The sequence below is a fragment of the Pezoporus flaviventris genome, unplaced genomic scaffold (assembly GCF_033815535.1).
Source record: "Pezoporus flaviventris isolate CSIRO_AGI_PZ_B2104156 unplaced genomic scaffold, CSIRO_AGI_Pfla_v1 ptg000213l, whole genome shotgun sequence".
Lineage (NCBI taxonomy): Eukaryota > Metazoa > Chordata > Aves > Psittaciformes > Psittacidae > Pezoporus > Pezoporus flaviventris.
Genome location: NW_026892761.1, coordinates 1,115,362 through 1,131,660, shown reverse-complemented (window position 1 = coordinate 1,131,660; position 16,299 = coordinate 1,115,362). Strand labels below are relative to the sequence as shown.

At 62.1% G+C, this 16,299-nt stretch overlaps 1 protein-coding gene across 4 annotated transcripts; it reads right to left on the bottom strand.

Moving 5' to 3' along the window:
• Positions 1 to 154: 154 nt before the first annotated feature.
• Positions 155 to 15,876, bottom strand: BCL2L1 (BCL2 like 1). 4 transcript variants are annotated; one of them, XM_061441260.1, is made up of 3 exons: positions 15,738 to 15,876; positions 14,419 to 15,084; positions 155 to 396 (listed from the first exon to the last, which is right to left on the bottom strand). In XM_061441260.1, the coding sequence occupies exons 2-3, from the start codon at positions 14,971 to 14,973 to the stop codon at positions 259 to 261; spliced, it is 693 nt and encodes a 230-aa protein (XP_061297244.1). In that variant the 5' UTR covers positions 14,974 to 15,084; positions 15,738 to 15,876; the 3' UTR covers positions 155 to 258. The 4 variants fall into 4 exon arrangements, with proteins under 4 accessions (XP_061297244.1, XP_061297245.1, XP_061297243.1 ...); XM_061441261.1 differs by lacking the exon at positions 15,738 to 15,876 and adding an exon at positions 15,310 to 15,465; XM_061441259.1 differs by lacking the exon at positions 15,738 to 15,876 and adding an exon at positions 15,281 to 15,437.
• Positions 15,877 to 16,299: the final 423 nt, after the last annotated feature.

The window sequence follows — 16,299 nt, the reverse complement described above, 5'->3', positions numbered from 1 at the left end:
CTTCCAAGTGACCTGGAGGACCCTGCGGGGAGGGGGCACCTTCTGCACCCCCCCCTTCAACCCGCCCGGGTCCCCCCAGCGTGGGAGCTGGTGGCTGAAGTGCTGCCGTGGCCTCAGCGCCTTTAAAACACAACGGGAGGGATGAGGAGGGGGGGGGGGGGGGCTACGAGAAAGGAGCTGCGGCGTGGGGGGTGCCCCCCACAGGGCTCGGTGCTTGGGAGGAGTGTAGTGGCTGGGGGGGGCCGCGGTGGGGCCGGCTCACTTGCGGCTCAGCAGGGATCCCAGCAGGAGCACCCCGGCCACCGTGGCCCCGGTCAGGAGCCATTTGTTGAAGGTCTCTTGGCCCTTCCTCACCTCGGCAGCAGCATCGTTCCCGTAGAGGTCCACAAAGCGCTCCTGCGGGAAGAGGGAGGCGGTGAGCAGAGGGCAGGGAGCGGAGCAGGGGCCATCCCTGGGCCCCACCGTGGCATGGGGCGGAAGGCGGTGGTGGGGAGCAGGAAGGTGACAGATGCCGTGCGTGCTTCCCTGCTCTGAGTCACGCACAGAGCGCGATGGGGAAGCACAGGATCAGTGACGGGAGAAGGGGATGCCAGGAAGGATTGGCAAGGAGAGCACCACGCGGGCAGGGCGGGAGATGCTGCATCCATCACGTGCTGCGGGCTCGCTAATATTAGCATCAAAGTGGGGTAGAAATCACTGCAGCAGGACGACACCGGGCTTTAGCCCATGGCCAAGGCTTGCGGAGCTGCAGCAGGGCTGGTGCCCACGGATGGGGCAGGAGCCCACAGGGTTCATCCCTTTTGCATCCAAGTGGAGGCTCCCATCACCGCCAGCACTGCCACATCCCGGCCGGCACCGGTTGCTCTGGATTTCAGGAAGCCCTGTGGCAAAGGCAGGCACTGGGTCACCAAACTGCTGCCTTCCCCTTGGGGTCAGCGGCCAAGCAGGAGGCCTGGCCAGGAATGCAGCCACTCCAGCCCGGCTCGTCCGAGCCGGCCGCCTCCAGCCCCTCACCTCCAGCACCAGCAAGAGCCGGGCACATCCCAGCAGAGGCACTGCACAGGATGGAGCCACAGCCCCTGTCCCTGAGGGGTGACAGCGCTGGACACGTGGCATGGCCTGGACTGGGGGTGATGGAGGGCAGAGAAGAGCATCAGAGAGCGCGCCTGCCCCTGCGCCCATGCGGCACCCGTGGCACGGAGCCAGCCTCTGCTCAGCTGGGGACCCTGCATCACCGGTCAGTGGCTGCTCGGGTCCCCAGGGAAGGAGGGGTCCATGCGCAGGGGCCTTTGCCCCCGGGGTTATCAGGGCCGAGCAGGAGCCCCGGGGCTGGAGGAGCTGGAGCTGAGCTCCAGGCTCCGGGCCCGGGCTGGCGTCAGCAGGAGCTCGCCATTGTCGCACCTCGAGCCCATGTTCCCAGCGAGGTCCCTGCTCCCTGATAAGTGAGAGCAGTTCCAGTAACCCGGCAGCTCTGGGGAAGCACAGATAAGCCCGGCTGAGGCTGCGCTCCTGTCACGACTCACCACGGCCTCCCCGAGGCAGGAGCAGCATCACTGCCTGCTCTGGCAGCATCCCTGCCTGCTCTGCCATCCCTGCCTGCTCTGCCATCCCTGCCTGCTCTGGCATCATCCCTGCCTGCTCTGGCAGCATCCCTGCCTGCTCTGGCAGCATCACTGCCTGCTCTGGCAGCATCCCTGCCTGCTCTGGCAGCATCACTGCCTGCTCTGGCAGCATCCCTGCCTGCTCTGGCAGCATCACTGCCTGCTCTGCCATCCCTGCCTACTCTGGCAGCATCCCTGCCTGCTCTGGCAGCATCCCTGCCTGCTCTGCCATCCCTGCCTGCTCTGCAGTCCCTGCCTGCTCTGGCAGCATCACTGCCTGCTCTGGCAGCATCACTGCCTGCTCTGCCATCCCTGCCTACTCTGGCAGCATCCCTGCCTGCTCTGGCAGCATCCCTGCCTGCTCTGCCATCACTGCCTGCTCTGCAGTCCCTGCCTGCTCTGGCAGCATCACTGCCTGCTCTGCCATCCCTGCCTACTCTGGCAGCATCCCTGCCTGCTCTGGCAGCATCCCTGCCTGCTCTGCCATCCCTGCCTGCTCTGGCAGCATCACTGCCTGCTCTGCAGTCCCTGCCTGCTCCGTCAGCATCCCTGCCTGCTCTGCTACCCCTGCCTGAAACTGCCTCCCATACCTGCCCAGAGCCCACAAAGAGCTGCAGTCGCTGCCACAGAACCTGCAGGGCTTCAGTTCCTGGATCACATCAGGGATCGAGAGTCTCTTTAGGCAAGTGCCTCTCCATCACTCATGGACAGAGGGTATCAGTGCTCTGGCTCCTCCAAAACAGCCCCAGCATGGTCACAGCATGCGCTTACCTCCTCACCCCGCCACAAACACACAGCTTTTGACAGCAAGGTGTGCAACACACAAGGCTGCTCAAAGGGAGCAGGATGTGCCCCTCTTCTTGGCCACAGGCCTCCTGCCACAGGGGATTAGGTACCTGAACAACTGTCCCTGCACCTCAGCACCACCTCTGCCCCCCAAGCACCATCTCCAGCATCTCAATACCCCCCTCGACCGTGAGTAGGTATCAGTAGAGGTTGGGCAGGGTGCTGGGAGCACAGGGACTTCACTAACTCACCCCAGGGCACATCACTGCTCCCCCCGAGCCCTCTGCAGGGCCGTGACACCATCCCCATGGCTCCACAGTGTGGCAGGAGCTCCCTTCCCACCAGGCTGGGGGTGCTGCACAGCACCCCGGGGCGGGCAGGCCAAGGCTCACACACAGGGGCCACCCAGGGAGGACCAAGGGGGAGGCTGCGCCCTCCTTTTCGCCCAGGAAAAGCCACTTGTTACGGCTTCATGAAGGATTATCAAGGATTCACGAGGGTCAGCCCCACCGAGGGTCAGTCCCAGCAACGGGAACGGCCCCATCGTGCCCAGGCCGGCTGCAGAGGTGGAAGGAAGGAAGGAAGGGGCATCCAGGCAGGCACCAGGAGAGGGCCCCCGAGGCAGCTGGCAGCGGCTGCTGCCTCCCATGGTGTGTGCCAGGAGCGGGGGGGGGGGAAAGGCGCTTCCGAGAAGTGAGTTTTGGGGCCTTGCTTCTCAGAAAAGGAAGCGTTTGCTGAGCAAGAGATAAATGCAGAGGGGGCAGCGGGAGCTATCGGCTGCTCCAGGCGGAGGAGAGCAGGGAGGGGATGCGAATCCCTCTCCTTCCCCCGGGGAAGGGAGCAGCAGATGCTGGGATGCAGCTGGGGCTGCAGGGACCTGCACGGGGGGAGCAGTGCCCTCCCTCAGGAGCCCCGGCACGACCGCGATCCCAGATGGGAGCCCTGGGAATGGCGATCCCAGAGCAGGGGCAGTGGGAAAGCAGGCAGCAGCGGCCTCCCTTCCGTCCCGGGAGCGGGTTGAAGGTTAGGGAACGGCAGCTTGCTCGGTTCCCACACGGCCCCGGGCCCTGCACCTGAAGCTCAGGACTCCCAGCACCGATCCTGCCCTCCCGGGGCTGGGCTCGGTGCTGGGCTCGGTGCTGGGATCTCAGGCTTGCCCAGACACGTCCGGATATTTCTGGTCTCCCCCAGTCACCTTTATCTGAGAGGAAATACTTGGAATTCCTGAGTCGATCACAAGGACTCTGGTAGCAACAGCACCGCAGGGTCCCAACGGCACCGCAGGGTCCAAACATCACCGCAGGGTCCCAACGGCACCGCAGGGTCCAAACATCACCGCAGGGTCCCAACATCACCGCAGGGTCCAAACATCACCGCAGGGTCCCAACATCACCGCAGGGTCCCAACATCACCGCAGGGTCCAAACATCACCGCAGGGTCCCACTTGCCCACCCTGCTCACCCGTCATCCCTTCCACCCGGAGGACAGCACAGGACAGGACAGGACATGACCCAACAGCACAGCACAGGACAGGGCAGGACATGACCCAACAGCACAGCACAGGACAGGACAGGACATGGCCCAACAGCACAGCACAGGACAGGCTGTTCCACCACCAAACACCCGTCACATCCCCTTCCCCACTGTCCAAGAGGAGGATGCTCGGGGCCAGGCAATGAGGAAGCAGTGTGATGTCTACGTAAAGGCTTCCCCTGGCTTTGCCTCCCACCCGCCCCAGCACTGGGGAAGGAGTTTCCTCGCTGGAGCCTAAACCAGAGCTCACTGGGGAAGGGGGTCCCTGCGGATGCTTCTGCTGCGTGCAGGGACAGAGAAGCTGGAGATCAGGCTCCAGCAGTGCCCAGGACCCTGCAGAGCTGGGCAGGGAGGTTCTGCAGTGCCCGAGGCTCTGTGACACCTGCAGTGCCCCAGAAGGCAGCCCAGCACCGGGGGGACGCAGCAGCTCCAGTGACAAGGCTGCGGCGTTGGGGAGAGCTCTGACCCAAAGTGCTCTCACGAGCACGAGGTGCGGCTGAGCCGGCGCTCACATCCTGGAAAGGGGAAGGGAAACCCAACGGTTCAGCCCCCCCCCCCCCCCCGAGGTTCAGCTGCTTTCATTCACCAGCGCTGCCCAAGAGCTTCCCCAGCTGAGTGGAGGGGGAACCGTTGCTGGATCCCATTAAGGGAGAGCAGAGCAGGTTCCTCCTTCACCAACACTTGGGGAAAGAGGATTCAGTGACACTGACCCACGGAGGAAGCAGATGTTGCAATGAACATTGTCTGTCTCTTGTGAGCCAGGGGCAGAGCGGAAAGGGCAGATATGGGCTCTACTGGGACTATTCATAGAATGGTTTGGGTTGGAAGGGACCTTAAAGCGCATCCAGTTCCATCCAGGGACACCTTTCACTGGAGCAGCTTGCTCCAAGCCCCTGTGTCCAACCTGGCCTTGAGCACTGCCAGGGATGGGGCAGCCACAGCTTCTCTGGGCACCCTGTGCCAGCGCCTCAGCACCCTCACAGGGAAGAGCTTCTGCCTCAGAGCTCATCTCAGTCTCCCCTCGGGCAGGTTCAAGCCATTCCCCTTGGCCTGTCCCTACAGGCCCTTGTAAGGCTCTTCACAACGGCATCAGCTTCAGCCCAGAGACTGACCCCAGGAGCGACAGAGCTCCCCCAGCCCCAATAACACAGCCCTGGGGACAGGCACAGGAACCAGCTCAGCACACACAGGAGCCTCTCCCACCCACGGAGCCCAACGTGTTTTATCAGAACCCCCCCGTGGGATACAGCAGGATTGTTCCCACCCGCACCAACGGAGGTGCAGGAAGTTAAGCGCTTGCCCTAGAGCTGCCTGAGCCGCAGCATCTGCCTCCCAGCCCAGCACTCACCACGAGGCAACGTTTCACTTGCAAACAAGGCTGATGCTGTTCCACCTTTGCTGTGACTGCAGCTGTGCTCCTGCTGAGGGGTCTAACACTGCTCTCCAGCCAGGAGCGCTCCCCTGCATGACCAGCCATTTGTTAATGGGATGCTGGGAACAGTTTTGTGCTGAGCAGTGCCCCAAGCGTGGAAAAAGCAAGGCAGGAGCTCGGCACAGAGCACACAAAGCCCTGCATGGAGCAGCCTGCTCCCCAAGCCCCTGCAGCCTGCCAGCTCTCCGCGTGGGACTGGCATATGTGAACCCGGAGCTGCAACAGGGGGGAAAGGAGATGATGCTCCAGGAAAGAAAGCAAACAAAAGGATTCCCAAAGGCCGCTATGAGGATCCCGTAAGCACAGCTCAGTGGGGCCCTTTGTGCTATGGAAGTGGAAGGGACATCCTGGGGGTCCTCCCTCCGCCCTGACACCAATGCTTGTCCCCATCACCCTCGGTGCTGTCTGAAGCCCAGGCCTGAAGGGAGGGCAGCAGGGACAGGAGGGTGCCCGCACCATCATGCAGCCCTGCCTGCAGTATTGGGAGCATGCCTATGGAAACCTGCCATCCCAGGCAGAGGCCTCGGAGCCTCCCCAGATCCCCACCCTGATCCCCATCAGAACCCTGGGCAGGCTCCGAATGGGGAGGGGAAGATGCTCTGGGGACGTGGGGACATGAAGGGGCTCTGGGGACAGCACAGTGCAGGTGCAAATGCTCCAGAGACCCAGCTCTAACTGTTATGCAAATAGTGACCTCCAGGGAAGCAGCTGCTGATCTCCATGACAATGGCAGGGAATGCCACCCGCCTGCTGCATCTCCTGCATCTCCTGCCCTGGGAACAGTGTTGGGGTGCTGCGGATGCTGCTGGGTGCTGCCCCAGCCCAAGCTCCAGGGCTCTGCATTGAGGGGGGCTGGCAATGCTGAGGGATGCAGCCAGAAACACGAAGGGGTTAACAGAGCAAGCACATCCCTGCCTTGCTCTCCTCCTGGCTGGCCAAGCCCCTCGCCATCAGGGATGGAGGCTGTTCTGGGGGCCTCAGCCCGACAAACCTGCGGGCTTTCTGCCTGGCGAGGGCCAGAGCCAGCTCTTTTCCAAGCAGAACCAAGCCCTCACTCGCACATTCCAGCCCTAATCCTCGCCGCGGCAGCTCCTGTCAAACTGGTTCCATCACCAGCGCCAGGGAACCTGCACTAACCCCGCTCCATTCAGCGCGATTCCAGCGTTTCCCAAGCACATGAAAGGGGTGAGAGTGACAGCTCTGACCCCCGTCCCTGCCCCGGGAGCCGCTGCGCGCAGCACGACACGGAGAGCCGGGAATTGGCGCTCTCCCTTCCAGAAACCTCCTGAAACATTCATGTGCGTTCCAGCCGGAGCCGGTGCCAGTGACTAATCCACTTGCATCCATCTTTCATCAGTGTTTCTCCCAGAACTAATGGGGCTGAGGGCTCCCAAAGGTGCGGAAGCACCGGGATTGGGCACGCTCGGCAGCGGCGCGGCTGCGGGACAAAGAACACATGAGCTGAGCCGGATCCACTCAAGAGATTAGCACCTGCTGGGAATGGGATTGTTTTCCAAAGGGCATTAAGTGGAATGGTCCCAGGAAAGACGGTCTCTCTGCTGCTTCTCCCCACCGGACAGATGGTGTCTGAGCCCCGCAGCAGAGCCTTTGTGCGAGGGGGGCAGGGGAGGGCTCAGGCTTTCATTTCATGGTTATCTGCTCGCCGCAGCGGGCACAGGCACCTCGGCAGGGTCCCTGCTCCCCGGCACACGGCTCCATTTTCACCTTGTCACCGCGGCTCCCGGACGTCACCGGCTCCTGTGCAATGCGCCCTTGGGTAACCACAGGGGAACCTGCGCCGCGGGGACGTGATGTGCCTGCGTGGGGCCACGTTCCCTCCCAGCCAGGGGCTGAGCTGTGGTGCAAACACCGCTTCCTGGTCCTTAACAGCACCAGGAGCCTGATCCAAACCCACCCTGCGGGGAACAGCACCGTGACCAGAGCCTGAGGGAGCGAGGCGAGGCGCAGGGACAGGCCCCGGAGGACACGGGTCCCGTCCCGCCGGGCTCTCCCACCTCGAGCCATTCATCCTCATGCACCCCGGAGCAGCCTCCCCGCTTCCCACTTCAGTCCCTCACGAGGCTGCTGTAATTCTTCCACGCCACTTGAATGAAAAAGGGGAAAGGGTGGAGGTGCAGGAAGAGGACGAAGATGTCCCCATTCTGTTTTCACTTCCTGTTAGTCCACATGAAATCTCAAATGATTCAAGCCACCAAGTCCCTTTTGGCAAACTCCTGGAGGGCAGGAAGCAGCGGAGGCAGCAGCTGATGCAGCAAAGGCTGGAGAGAGGGACGCAGCACGAGAAGGAGACTTTGTGCCCTGCCCTGGGCTCCTCCATACGTGTTGTTGCACGCAGTAATCACTGGCTGGTGCACTGGAAGCTTCTAAATGAGGTCAGTTGCTCTAATAAAAGGTATTAGCTCTCCAGCAAGTTTAGCACACTGGTGAGCCATGTCATTACAGGATGGAAGCACTTGGACCACTATTATGGCTGGTTTACAGGTAGCAAGAGCTCATTGTCTCCATACGTAAGTCGTGTGTCACCCAGCCACTACCCAGGCCCACACACACACACCCAGCCCAAAGCCGGAGCCAGCTCACCACGGGTCACACACACAGAGCAATGGCACACACTGGCACAGCCCTGCACAGCACTCGTGCTGGCCCCAGCCTTCCTCAGCCCCAGTGATGGCCCGAACCAGCCTGAGGTGCAGATGGGACTGGTATTGTGTGGAGAACTAACGAAGTGATGCACGCAGCTGTGCTGATCCACCTGAGCGTGGCACCAGCTGCATTCAACCCCAACCAGCGCCGTGCCAGCCCAGGCCTCTTCTCTGAGCTTCCTAAAGAGCCCTTTGCCCTCCTGCAGAAGGAAAACCCTTCCATGCTCCTTCAGGAAGCAGCAGCTCCCTCCCTTCAGGCACAGTCCTACCCCCAGCAGGTCCCTGCACAGCTCTGCCTGTCACCCCTCTTACACCTATGAGCAGCTCCTGCCCCTGGCCCTCTCTGCTGCCCCGCTGTCACGTTTTGGAGTGCTTGGTTTCAGTCCTAAGCACCCCTGGGGACAGGGAGGACCTGCCTGCTCTTTGTTCTTGCCTCGCTTCCCCCCTGAGCTCAGGACCAGGGAGCTCCGGGTCCATCCCGGCTCAGGAGCAGAACGGCTGAGCCCGGCCCTGCTCCCACTGGATGCTCCTCATCTCCAGGGCTCATGTCCCCCAGCAGGATGCTGCTGCCAGAAGCCAGCTACTAATTGGATGTACTTAAGTCAGAACTGCGTCTGCAGACACAGCTCAAACACGAGCTTGAGCAGGAAGGAGGATAATGCAATAAATTCAAGCAGCTCTCCCCAAGGGAATTGCACTTCCCCTTTGCAGATACAGCCTATTACCCTGCCTTGGGCTCGCAGTGTGAATGCGAGTGTTGGCTGAGAGAACAACCATCCCAAAGCCTCCTGAAGCACCGCGCTCACCCCGCTCGCCGTAGCAGAGGGGAGGCAGAGCAGTTACAGCAGTGTTCAAAGAGTCCCTGTGGCCTCTCTGGTTGACGCTCTGAATCCCGCTCCTCCCTCCCTCGCTCCCCTGGAGGCAGCAGCAGCAGCAATGAGTGCACTGGGTTTCCCATTAAAGAGATCCTGAGAGACAGCACTGGGCTGGTACACGTGAGCACGTGTCCGAGGGAAGACACGGGCGGCTGGAGCGATGCTTCCTGCCCGCAGGAGCTGCGGCCGGCGGGCCTGCCCGCAGCCATGCCTCTCGTCCCCGGTGCTGCTCAGCCCTCGGATCCTTCTTTCTTGTAACTCAATTAAACATGAGGAGAAAAGAAGCAAAACACCCAACTATGCATGGAGAACTCGAGCGTTTCCAGAGCACAAGTAGGTCACAGCTCCCCGGCGCGCGGAGCCGCAGCTCAGCCCCCCCCAGCCTCCTGGGTTCAAAACTGATGTCTCTCTTAGAAGGCAGCTTCCCAAAGCCACACCTGCGCCCCGGTGAACCCATGTGCAGCCATCTGCCAACGGCTCCGCACCCTCACCCCGCCGGGCCCGTGGCCAAGAGTCACCCTCGTCCCCAGGCACAGCCCGGTGCGAGCGGCAGAGCCCCGGTGTCCCCTCCACGGTGCACTGCGGGAAGCACAAAGCACAGCCCCTGATTCAATCCCTTGGCATCCCAAGGGTGATTGGGAGCGGGACTGTGGAGAGAGCTTGCGCCAAACACCCCTCAGGTGAGGAGCAGGGAGGAGGAACAGTTTCCCTGTCCAAGGCCAGGGCAGTGAAGCAAGGAGTGCCCTGGCACTGAGGGAGCCGCTTCCCTTTCATGCCTTTCATGATCCGTGTTAATCTTTAGTTGCTCAGAACAATAGTGTTTCAGGGTAACCTCCGGGAGTGGGGAGGAGGAGTGTGGCTGCTTCCTGCCGTCCCAAGGCAGAGCCACCCCAGAGCAGAGCATTCCTTCACCCATGAATCAGCCAGCAGCAGGTCAAAGCCCCTCTGCTATCGGGGTCACTGGTGGGGAGGGAGCAGCTCCCCCAGCCCCTTCCTGCCCCATTGCTAATCCCTCACCTCGCGGTTCAGCAGGTCTGCAACACTTCCACAACTGATACCCACCGCTTCCCTTCCCCCAGCTCCTCCTGGGAATACTCCAGCACTACAGCTAGTGGGGAAAGAGCTGCTTCAGAAATGCTCCCTGTAACGTCGAGGTGGGACCGTGCCTTCAGCCGGGTACACAACAAAGGAGAGGAGCTCCAGCAAAGGCCTTGGAGCACCGCTCAGCCTGCTGCTCCCGGGGTAAAACCACATCAGAGATCACACAGGAGCTCCATCAGCTGCAGCACCCCAAAACCCCACCGAAAGCTGCAGCTTCCACAGGGGAAAAGAGCCCGTTGCTCCCTGTGCTTGTGCTGTGGTGGGACACCCAACTGGTTCTGAAGCGGCAGAGAGCCCAGGCAGCGCGCAGGGGGATGCAGAGCCTGCTTCAGAGAGCAGCGGGGTGATGGGGAAGCCTGACATTAGCAGGAGCAGCTGTGAACACAGAGCAGCACCAAACACTCTGTTAATTATTTCACAGGTCTTTTTTTACATGACACTCCATCCTCCGGATTAAAGAACCTCGGAGTGCTTTACAAATCCCAGTTCCCAGCGGCTCCCCTGGGAGGGAAGGAAACACAATCCCTTCTGCTGGAAGAGCACGGGGTTAAGTGGGCTGCTCTGAGGCTCGGACGGGCTCTGGGGCTTTGCTTCGCAGGCCCTCGCTCTGATCACAGATCTAAGGGACGGAATCAAACTGCACCGCGCAGCCAGAGGCAGCGAGGAAAAAGCAGGGCAGGGCCCCAGCGAAGGAGAACCGAGCGAGCAGGGCGAGGAGCAGAGCTCTGAAACTCGCCTCCAGCAGCAGGAATGCTGCTGCGGGCCGGGCAGGAAGCTGCAGTGGAAGTCATTCCAATGGCATTTCCTGGAGAGCGCTGCAGAAAAGCCTCCCAGGTCGCAGGCAGGGTGAGGAGCTGCCAGGGATCTGCAGGCTCAGGCCAGAGCAGCCTCCAGTGAGGACAGAGCTACCTGGGAGAGCCGTGCCAGGGGCCAGCACGAGCCAAGGCCCTGCCAGTTCCCATGGCCAGGGAGGGATCCCCGGTCCTGCAATGGGACAAGGCTGGCAGGAGGACAGTGCTCTTTTCATCCCAAGCAGGTGATGACAATGGGGGCATCATCCCAGCTGCAAGGATCCAGGCTGTAAGCTTGGGGCACAACAGCAGCACAATTCAAACCTGTGCTCAGCCCGCACTGCCCAAAAAGCTTGGACTGAGATGATGCGAGGATCCTGGAGCACCTGGGGTCACCCAGGTAATGTGGTGGCTGCAGGGAAGGCTTGTGCGGGATACCTGGGCAGAGAAGAGAGCTGAGAACCAAAGGCTGGCTCTCAACCTGAAACCATTGAGGAGGCTGGAGCAGGAACCCAGGATGCAATCCCAGCTGTGCTGTCGTATGACACAGGCTGAGTCATTTCCTATCATTCAAGAAGAAAATGTAAAAGATACAAAATCTTAGAACAGTTTGGGTTGGAAAGGCCCAGTTTGTCGGGATTCAGATGTCACACACCGGTGACAAAGATGCTGTTTGCTCTCCGCCCCAGCCTGACACTGCCCCTTCATGCTGGTCCCCATCATATTCATGGAAACAGGAAGCCTCTTGCCTCTGGGTCCACAGACCCACCTCTCAGACTCACAGAACACCCTCTTTCAAGCCCACTCTGATTTAGCCTCGAAGGAGAAGCTCTCATCCCCCGGAGGGGCACAGCCAGGCAGCAGCTACTGCTCACTTCCCTCTCACACAGATTAAGCACGGTCAGTACCTCTGTGCCTGCCGGGCTCCCTCCCCACCAGATTTTCTCCCCTCCTGATTCCCCATCCCCGCTGGGATCAATGTTTGAACTTCACAGCCAACGGGACCTGGTCCTGGCCAAAGCAGCTGCCCCAGAAAAGCCTCCTCTTTGGTGCTGATGGCTCACGGAGGCAGCAGCTCCCTTCTGGCCGTTATTAAATGCCCCCCTCGGGTTGTTCTTGGTTGTTTTCTCAGTGCCAGATTGCAGAGGAGGCAACCCAAGAGCCAGCAAACGTGACAAAAACACACCCACGTTCACCCCACAGCCAGATTTACCATTTCCCCCTCGCCTCAAAGCAGCCTTTACAAGAGAAGCGCTGCAGCCCTGCACACAACAGCCTCACCAGGCCCCTCCAAAGGCAACCTGCATCCCGCTGCCATCCTACGCTCGCCTTTGTTCCTCTGGTGGGGAATGAAAGCGCTTCCTACGCAGCCAGGCTGTGCAACACTCGGGATGCAGCCGTGCTCCTTCCCTCTCTCCGTGGGGCTTTCCAGGAAGAGCAATGCTGCAGCGCTGCAGAGCACAAACCAAGGGCCTGCCACAACTTGCATCCCTCTCCCAGGCCCTGCCTGCTGCACCTCTGGGGAGAGCTTTGTTTGCGTGGGACAGGCTCGAACAGCTCCAGGCACCAAACAGGCTCCCTGTGCAAACAGGGTGGCAGGAGAGGGACCCTCCATCACAGCGAGTGCAGGGTGGCACTTGCAGGGAGAGCTGGCAGCAGGCCACCGCTTTTGTGCCTGCAGCTGGAGGCGAGGGAGAGCAAAGGGAAGCATCCCCACGCGTGAGGCACTCGGGAGCCCTTATATGAGATAGATATCCCTTAGACCCACTGCTGCTGCACTGTCCTTCATGTGGAGTGGCACAGCTGCCCCCAAAAGGGCACGGGGAAACCTCAGCCCAGAGGAAAGCCACTGAGACATCAAACAAGCTGCCCAGTGCTGGGGTTTTATGGTGGTGGGGTGGATTCTCCCCACTACAGCCTTCACCACCCCGTCCACGTCCCCTTCAGGCACCAGCAGAGCCTGAGCAGCGCAGTCAGAAGCCCCGTTCAAGGTTAGAAGAAGGGAGCAAGGTTGTTCCCTTGGGTGGGAAAGAGAGGGAACGGCGAGCTTCAAAGGCAGCGCTGGTGGGAGGGTCAGAGCAAGAGGAGTCCTGACCCCTCCGCAATCCGGTGAGCAAATATTTGCTGCAAACGATTAATTTAGAGACAGACACACAAAAAATGGACGAGCCTGGCGGGGGGTGGGGAGGCGGGAGGAGGGGCTCCGTTCCCTGAGCGCAGGAGCAGGGATTTTCCACCAGTGATTTAATCTAAATCCCCCCCCCCCCGCCCCGAGAGTTCATTTACAAAAAATCCGATTGCATTAAGGCCGGGTCTCCAGGATACAGCCCAATCCGTCACCACCAGCAACAGCCTCCCTCGGAAACCTCCATCTCAGCGCTCAATGCCAAGCCGAAGCTGTGCCTTTAAAAGCCAAAACCAGAAGGGAGGGGGAAGGAACTCAGCATTTGGCCAGGGGGATGTGCAGGATGAGGCCACAGAGAGCCCGATGAAATGGGCACCACATCCCATTATTAATCGAAACTCCTCTGCCTGGGCAGCCCCACCCAGGCAGTGCCCCAGGGCAGTCACATTCCTGGAATTCCTGCACCCTGGATGCACAGCTTCCTTCTCCCTGGGTGCTCCCTTTCCATGGGTGCTCCCTTCTCCAGGGGTCCCCAGCATGGCCAGCCGGGTGCAAGGAGCTGGGAGCTCTCTGGGGCTCCTGCACCTCTCCTCTATCAGGAGGGTGCAGAGCTCCAAGGTTCCTGCCCCTTCCCGAGGTGCAGAGGCCTGCTGATGGATGAGGAGGGCTGAAGGCCTCAGCTCACCAGCGAGGCAGTTCCCTGCCTGACAGCCTGAACTCTCCCCAGTGGGCGCCGATAAAGGTTACAGCAGCAGGGAATCGCTGAGATGCAGCAGCACAAGGAAAACTGAAGACATCTGTAGGTCACAGACCTCCCGTTCCCAGCAGCACGGCACAGCCGGACCTGGCATCCCAGGAATGCTTCCTGGAGAAATGCTTATTCATGGTAATACCTCACCACCGGGAGGGAGCTGCGGGGTTTGCTGCTGGGGCAGCTGGGAGCATCGCTCCCTGCCAAGCAGGGAAGCAGCTGCAGGTCCAGCAGCTCCCCAGGGTGGAGGCTGTCCCCACCTCAGGCCCCAGCAGCCACCAGCCTCCCCCAGGAAGTGCTGGGGGGTCCCTTCCGTGTGAGCATGGCAAAACCCAAAGTCTTGTCTCCAGAATGAAGTCGCTGTTGCCTCAACAAATCACACACAGAGTGCCCGGAGAGGAAGAAGCTCCACTCCCTGCTCTTAAATGACACCAGGAACATGCCCAAGAGCTCCTGCTTGAAGAACAAGCTTGGGTGACATGAGGTTCCCAGAGGCTCCTGGAGAACAGGTCTTTTACGTAACATACAGTGAGGAAGGGGAAGAAACAGGGATGGAGAAGGACACATCTGAGCATAAACTATGCCACTGCAGCGGACTGACCCTCTTGGGGCAGAGTGGTAAGAGCACAGAGGGAAAGGCCAGGCGCCCCTTGATGTCCCTCCAAGGTCTAGGACATGAGCTAACACAAACACTGCTGGTCTGACCAGCACCACTACCAGCCCGGAGCGAGGGAGGACACAGGCAGGGAGGAGATCTTACCCATCCGCCATTCTCCTGGATCCAGGGATCTAGGTGGTCGGTCAAGTAGGTGGTCATCCAAGACACAATGCGTCCCACCAATACCCGCATCTCCTTGTCAACGCTCTCCACACACAAGGCTCCTCCGAAGGAGAAGAAAGCCACGATGCGCCCCCAGTTCACCCCATCGCGGAAGAGTTCGTTCACGACCTGCTCAAAGCTCTGGTACGCAGTGCCGGGGGTGATGTGGAGCTGGGACGTGAGGTCGCTGAACGCCCGCCGGTACCGCAGCTCAAACTCATCCCCCGCCTCTCTCAGCGCCCGCCTCACGTCGGCCGCCTGAACCCCGGTGTGGACCTGGAGGCTGCTCCGGTGCACGGCGGCTCCGTTCACTACGTGGCTGGCGGGCGGGTGCCAGGAGGGGCTCCCGTTGAGGACGCCGTCCATCTCCACCTCCTCGGCTGCAAAGTCAGTCCTGGTCTCATCCTCCTCCTCCAGCTGGCTCCAGCTGTGGCCCTTCTGCGAGAGCTTGTAGGACACAAAGTCAATCACTAACGCCCGGTTGCTGCTGGACATTTTCACACCTGGGGCGCCCTCAATGAGTCCATGGTCCGGAGCACGCACAGATCAGCACTCAGCAGCTCCCGACCCCGCTCTTCTTCTGCACCGCCGATGGGAGCATCTGACCTTTGCACGCAGAGCAGAGGAGAGAGGCAAAGAAACGGTTAATGCCATGGCTCCGAGATGCACCGGGCCGCTAATGCGGGCAGCTCATCGTTAAACCGAGCTCCTTTCTGCCGTGACTCAGGGCCACCGGATCGGAGCTGCAGCAAGGACAGGCTGCCATCCCCCCCCCCGCCCCTTCCCTTCCCGGGAAACCAACCTGGACCCCAGGGAACCCCCGGATCTCACCGGCTGCGGGCAGGCGGCTGCGGGCCGGGCCGGGCCGGGCCGGGCTACGGGAGGCGGCTCTGGCGCTGCGGTGGCTGCGGGCCGGCCCGGCCGCGCTCCGCCAGTCCCGGAGCGCAGCGGAGGCGGAGGCAGCCCCGCCCCCGGCCCCGCCCGTTAAAGGGCTCGGCTCCCCCCGCCCCTCTCCGCCGGCGTTGCCCAACGGCGGCCGGCGGAAGCGGGCAAGCGGCGTTGCCAAGGGTTACGGCAGCCCCGAGAGGGGCCCGGTGTGCCGGTAACCGCGGCGTCACCCTCGCACCCCCTGCACCGGGCACAGCCCTTCCCACCCCCGAAGCCCCTCGCTCGGCCGCAAACCGGCGAGTCCGCGGCCGCCAGGGCCGGCCTCACGGGGCACGTTCAGCGTGGGGCCGCCGCTGCCGCCCGGCTCTTACGGGAGCGGTTCCGGTCGCTCGCTGCCGTTCGGGCGGGACCGGGGCGAGAGGCGGCAGGGGGCGGCCAGCAGGGGGCAGCCTCCCCCGTCCCGGTGCCGTCCCCGCCCTCGCGGCCGCCGTACCGGGGCGGGGCGGTGAGAACGGGGCCCGCCCCTCACCGCCAACCAATCAGCAGCCGGGAGAGCCCCGCGGGGCGGGGCCTGGAAGCGAGCTCTCCCATTGGCAGAGCCGCGCGTCGCTCAGGGCCTGCCCCCCTCCTCCCCTCACCTCACGGCCGAGCGGAGGCTCCGGATCGCTCCCGCCCCTACCCCGCGGGCCCGGTTGGCAGCTCCGCCGTGGGCCGCCGGGCCTCGGCCCGCTCAGCAGCCCCCGGGCTGCTTCCACATCGCCCGCAGCGCCGCTGGGCCGCGCCGGGGGGGTGCGGTAGGGTGGGAGAGGGCAGGAGGCGGAGGGGCGCATGCGCCGAGCGGCCGATGTCAGTGCGCAGGCACGGGGCGGAGGGCGGTGCTTTGTCGCCCCCTGTTGGCCCCGCCGGCCCGCGGCGGCCCCGGTGGCTCCAGCC

Bases quoted from the DNA above. Each gene is read 5' to 3' on its own strand.
- BCL2L1 (XM_061441260.1), bottom strand. From the start codon at position 14,973: ATGTCCAGCAGCAACCGGGCGTTAGTGATTGACTTTGTGTCCTACAAG. The intron at 397-14,418 runs GTAAGATCTCCT...CTCTTCCCGCAG, and splicing joins TCCAGGAGAATGGCGGATGG to GAGCGCTTTGTGGACCTCTA.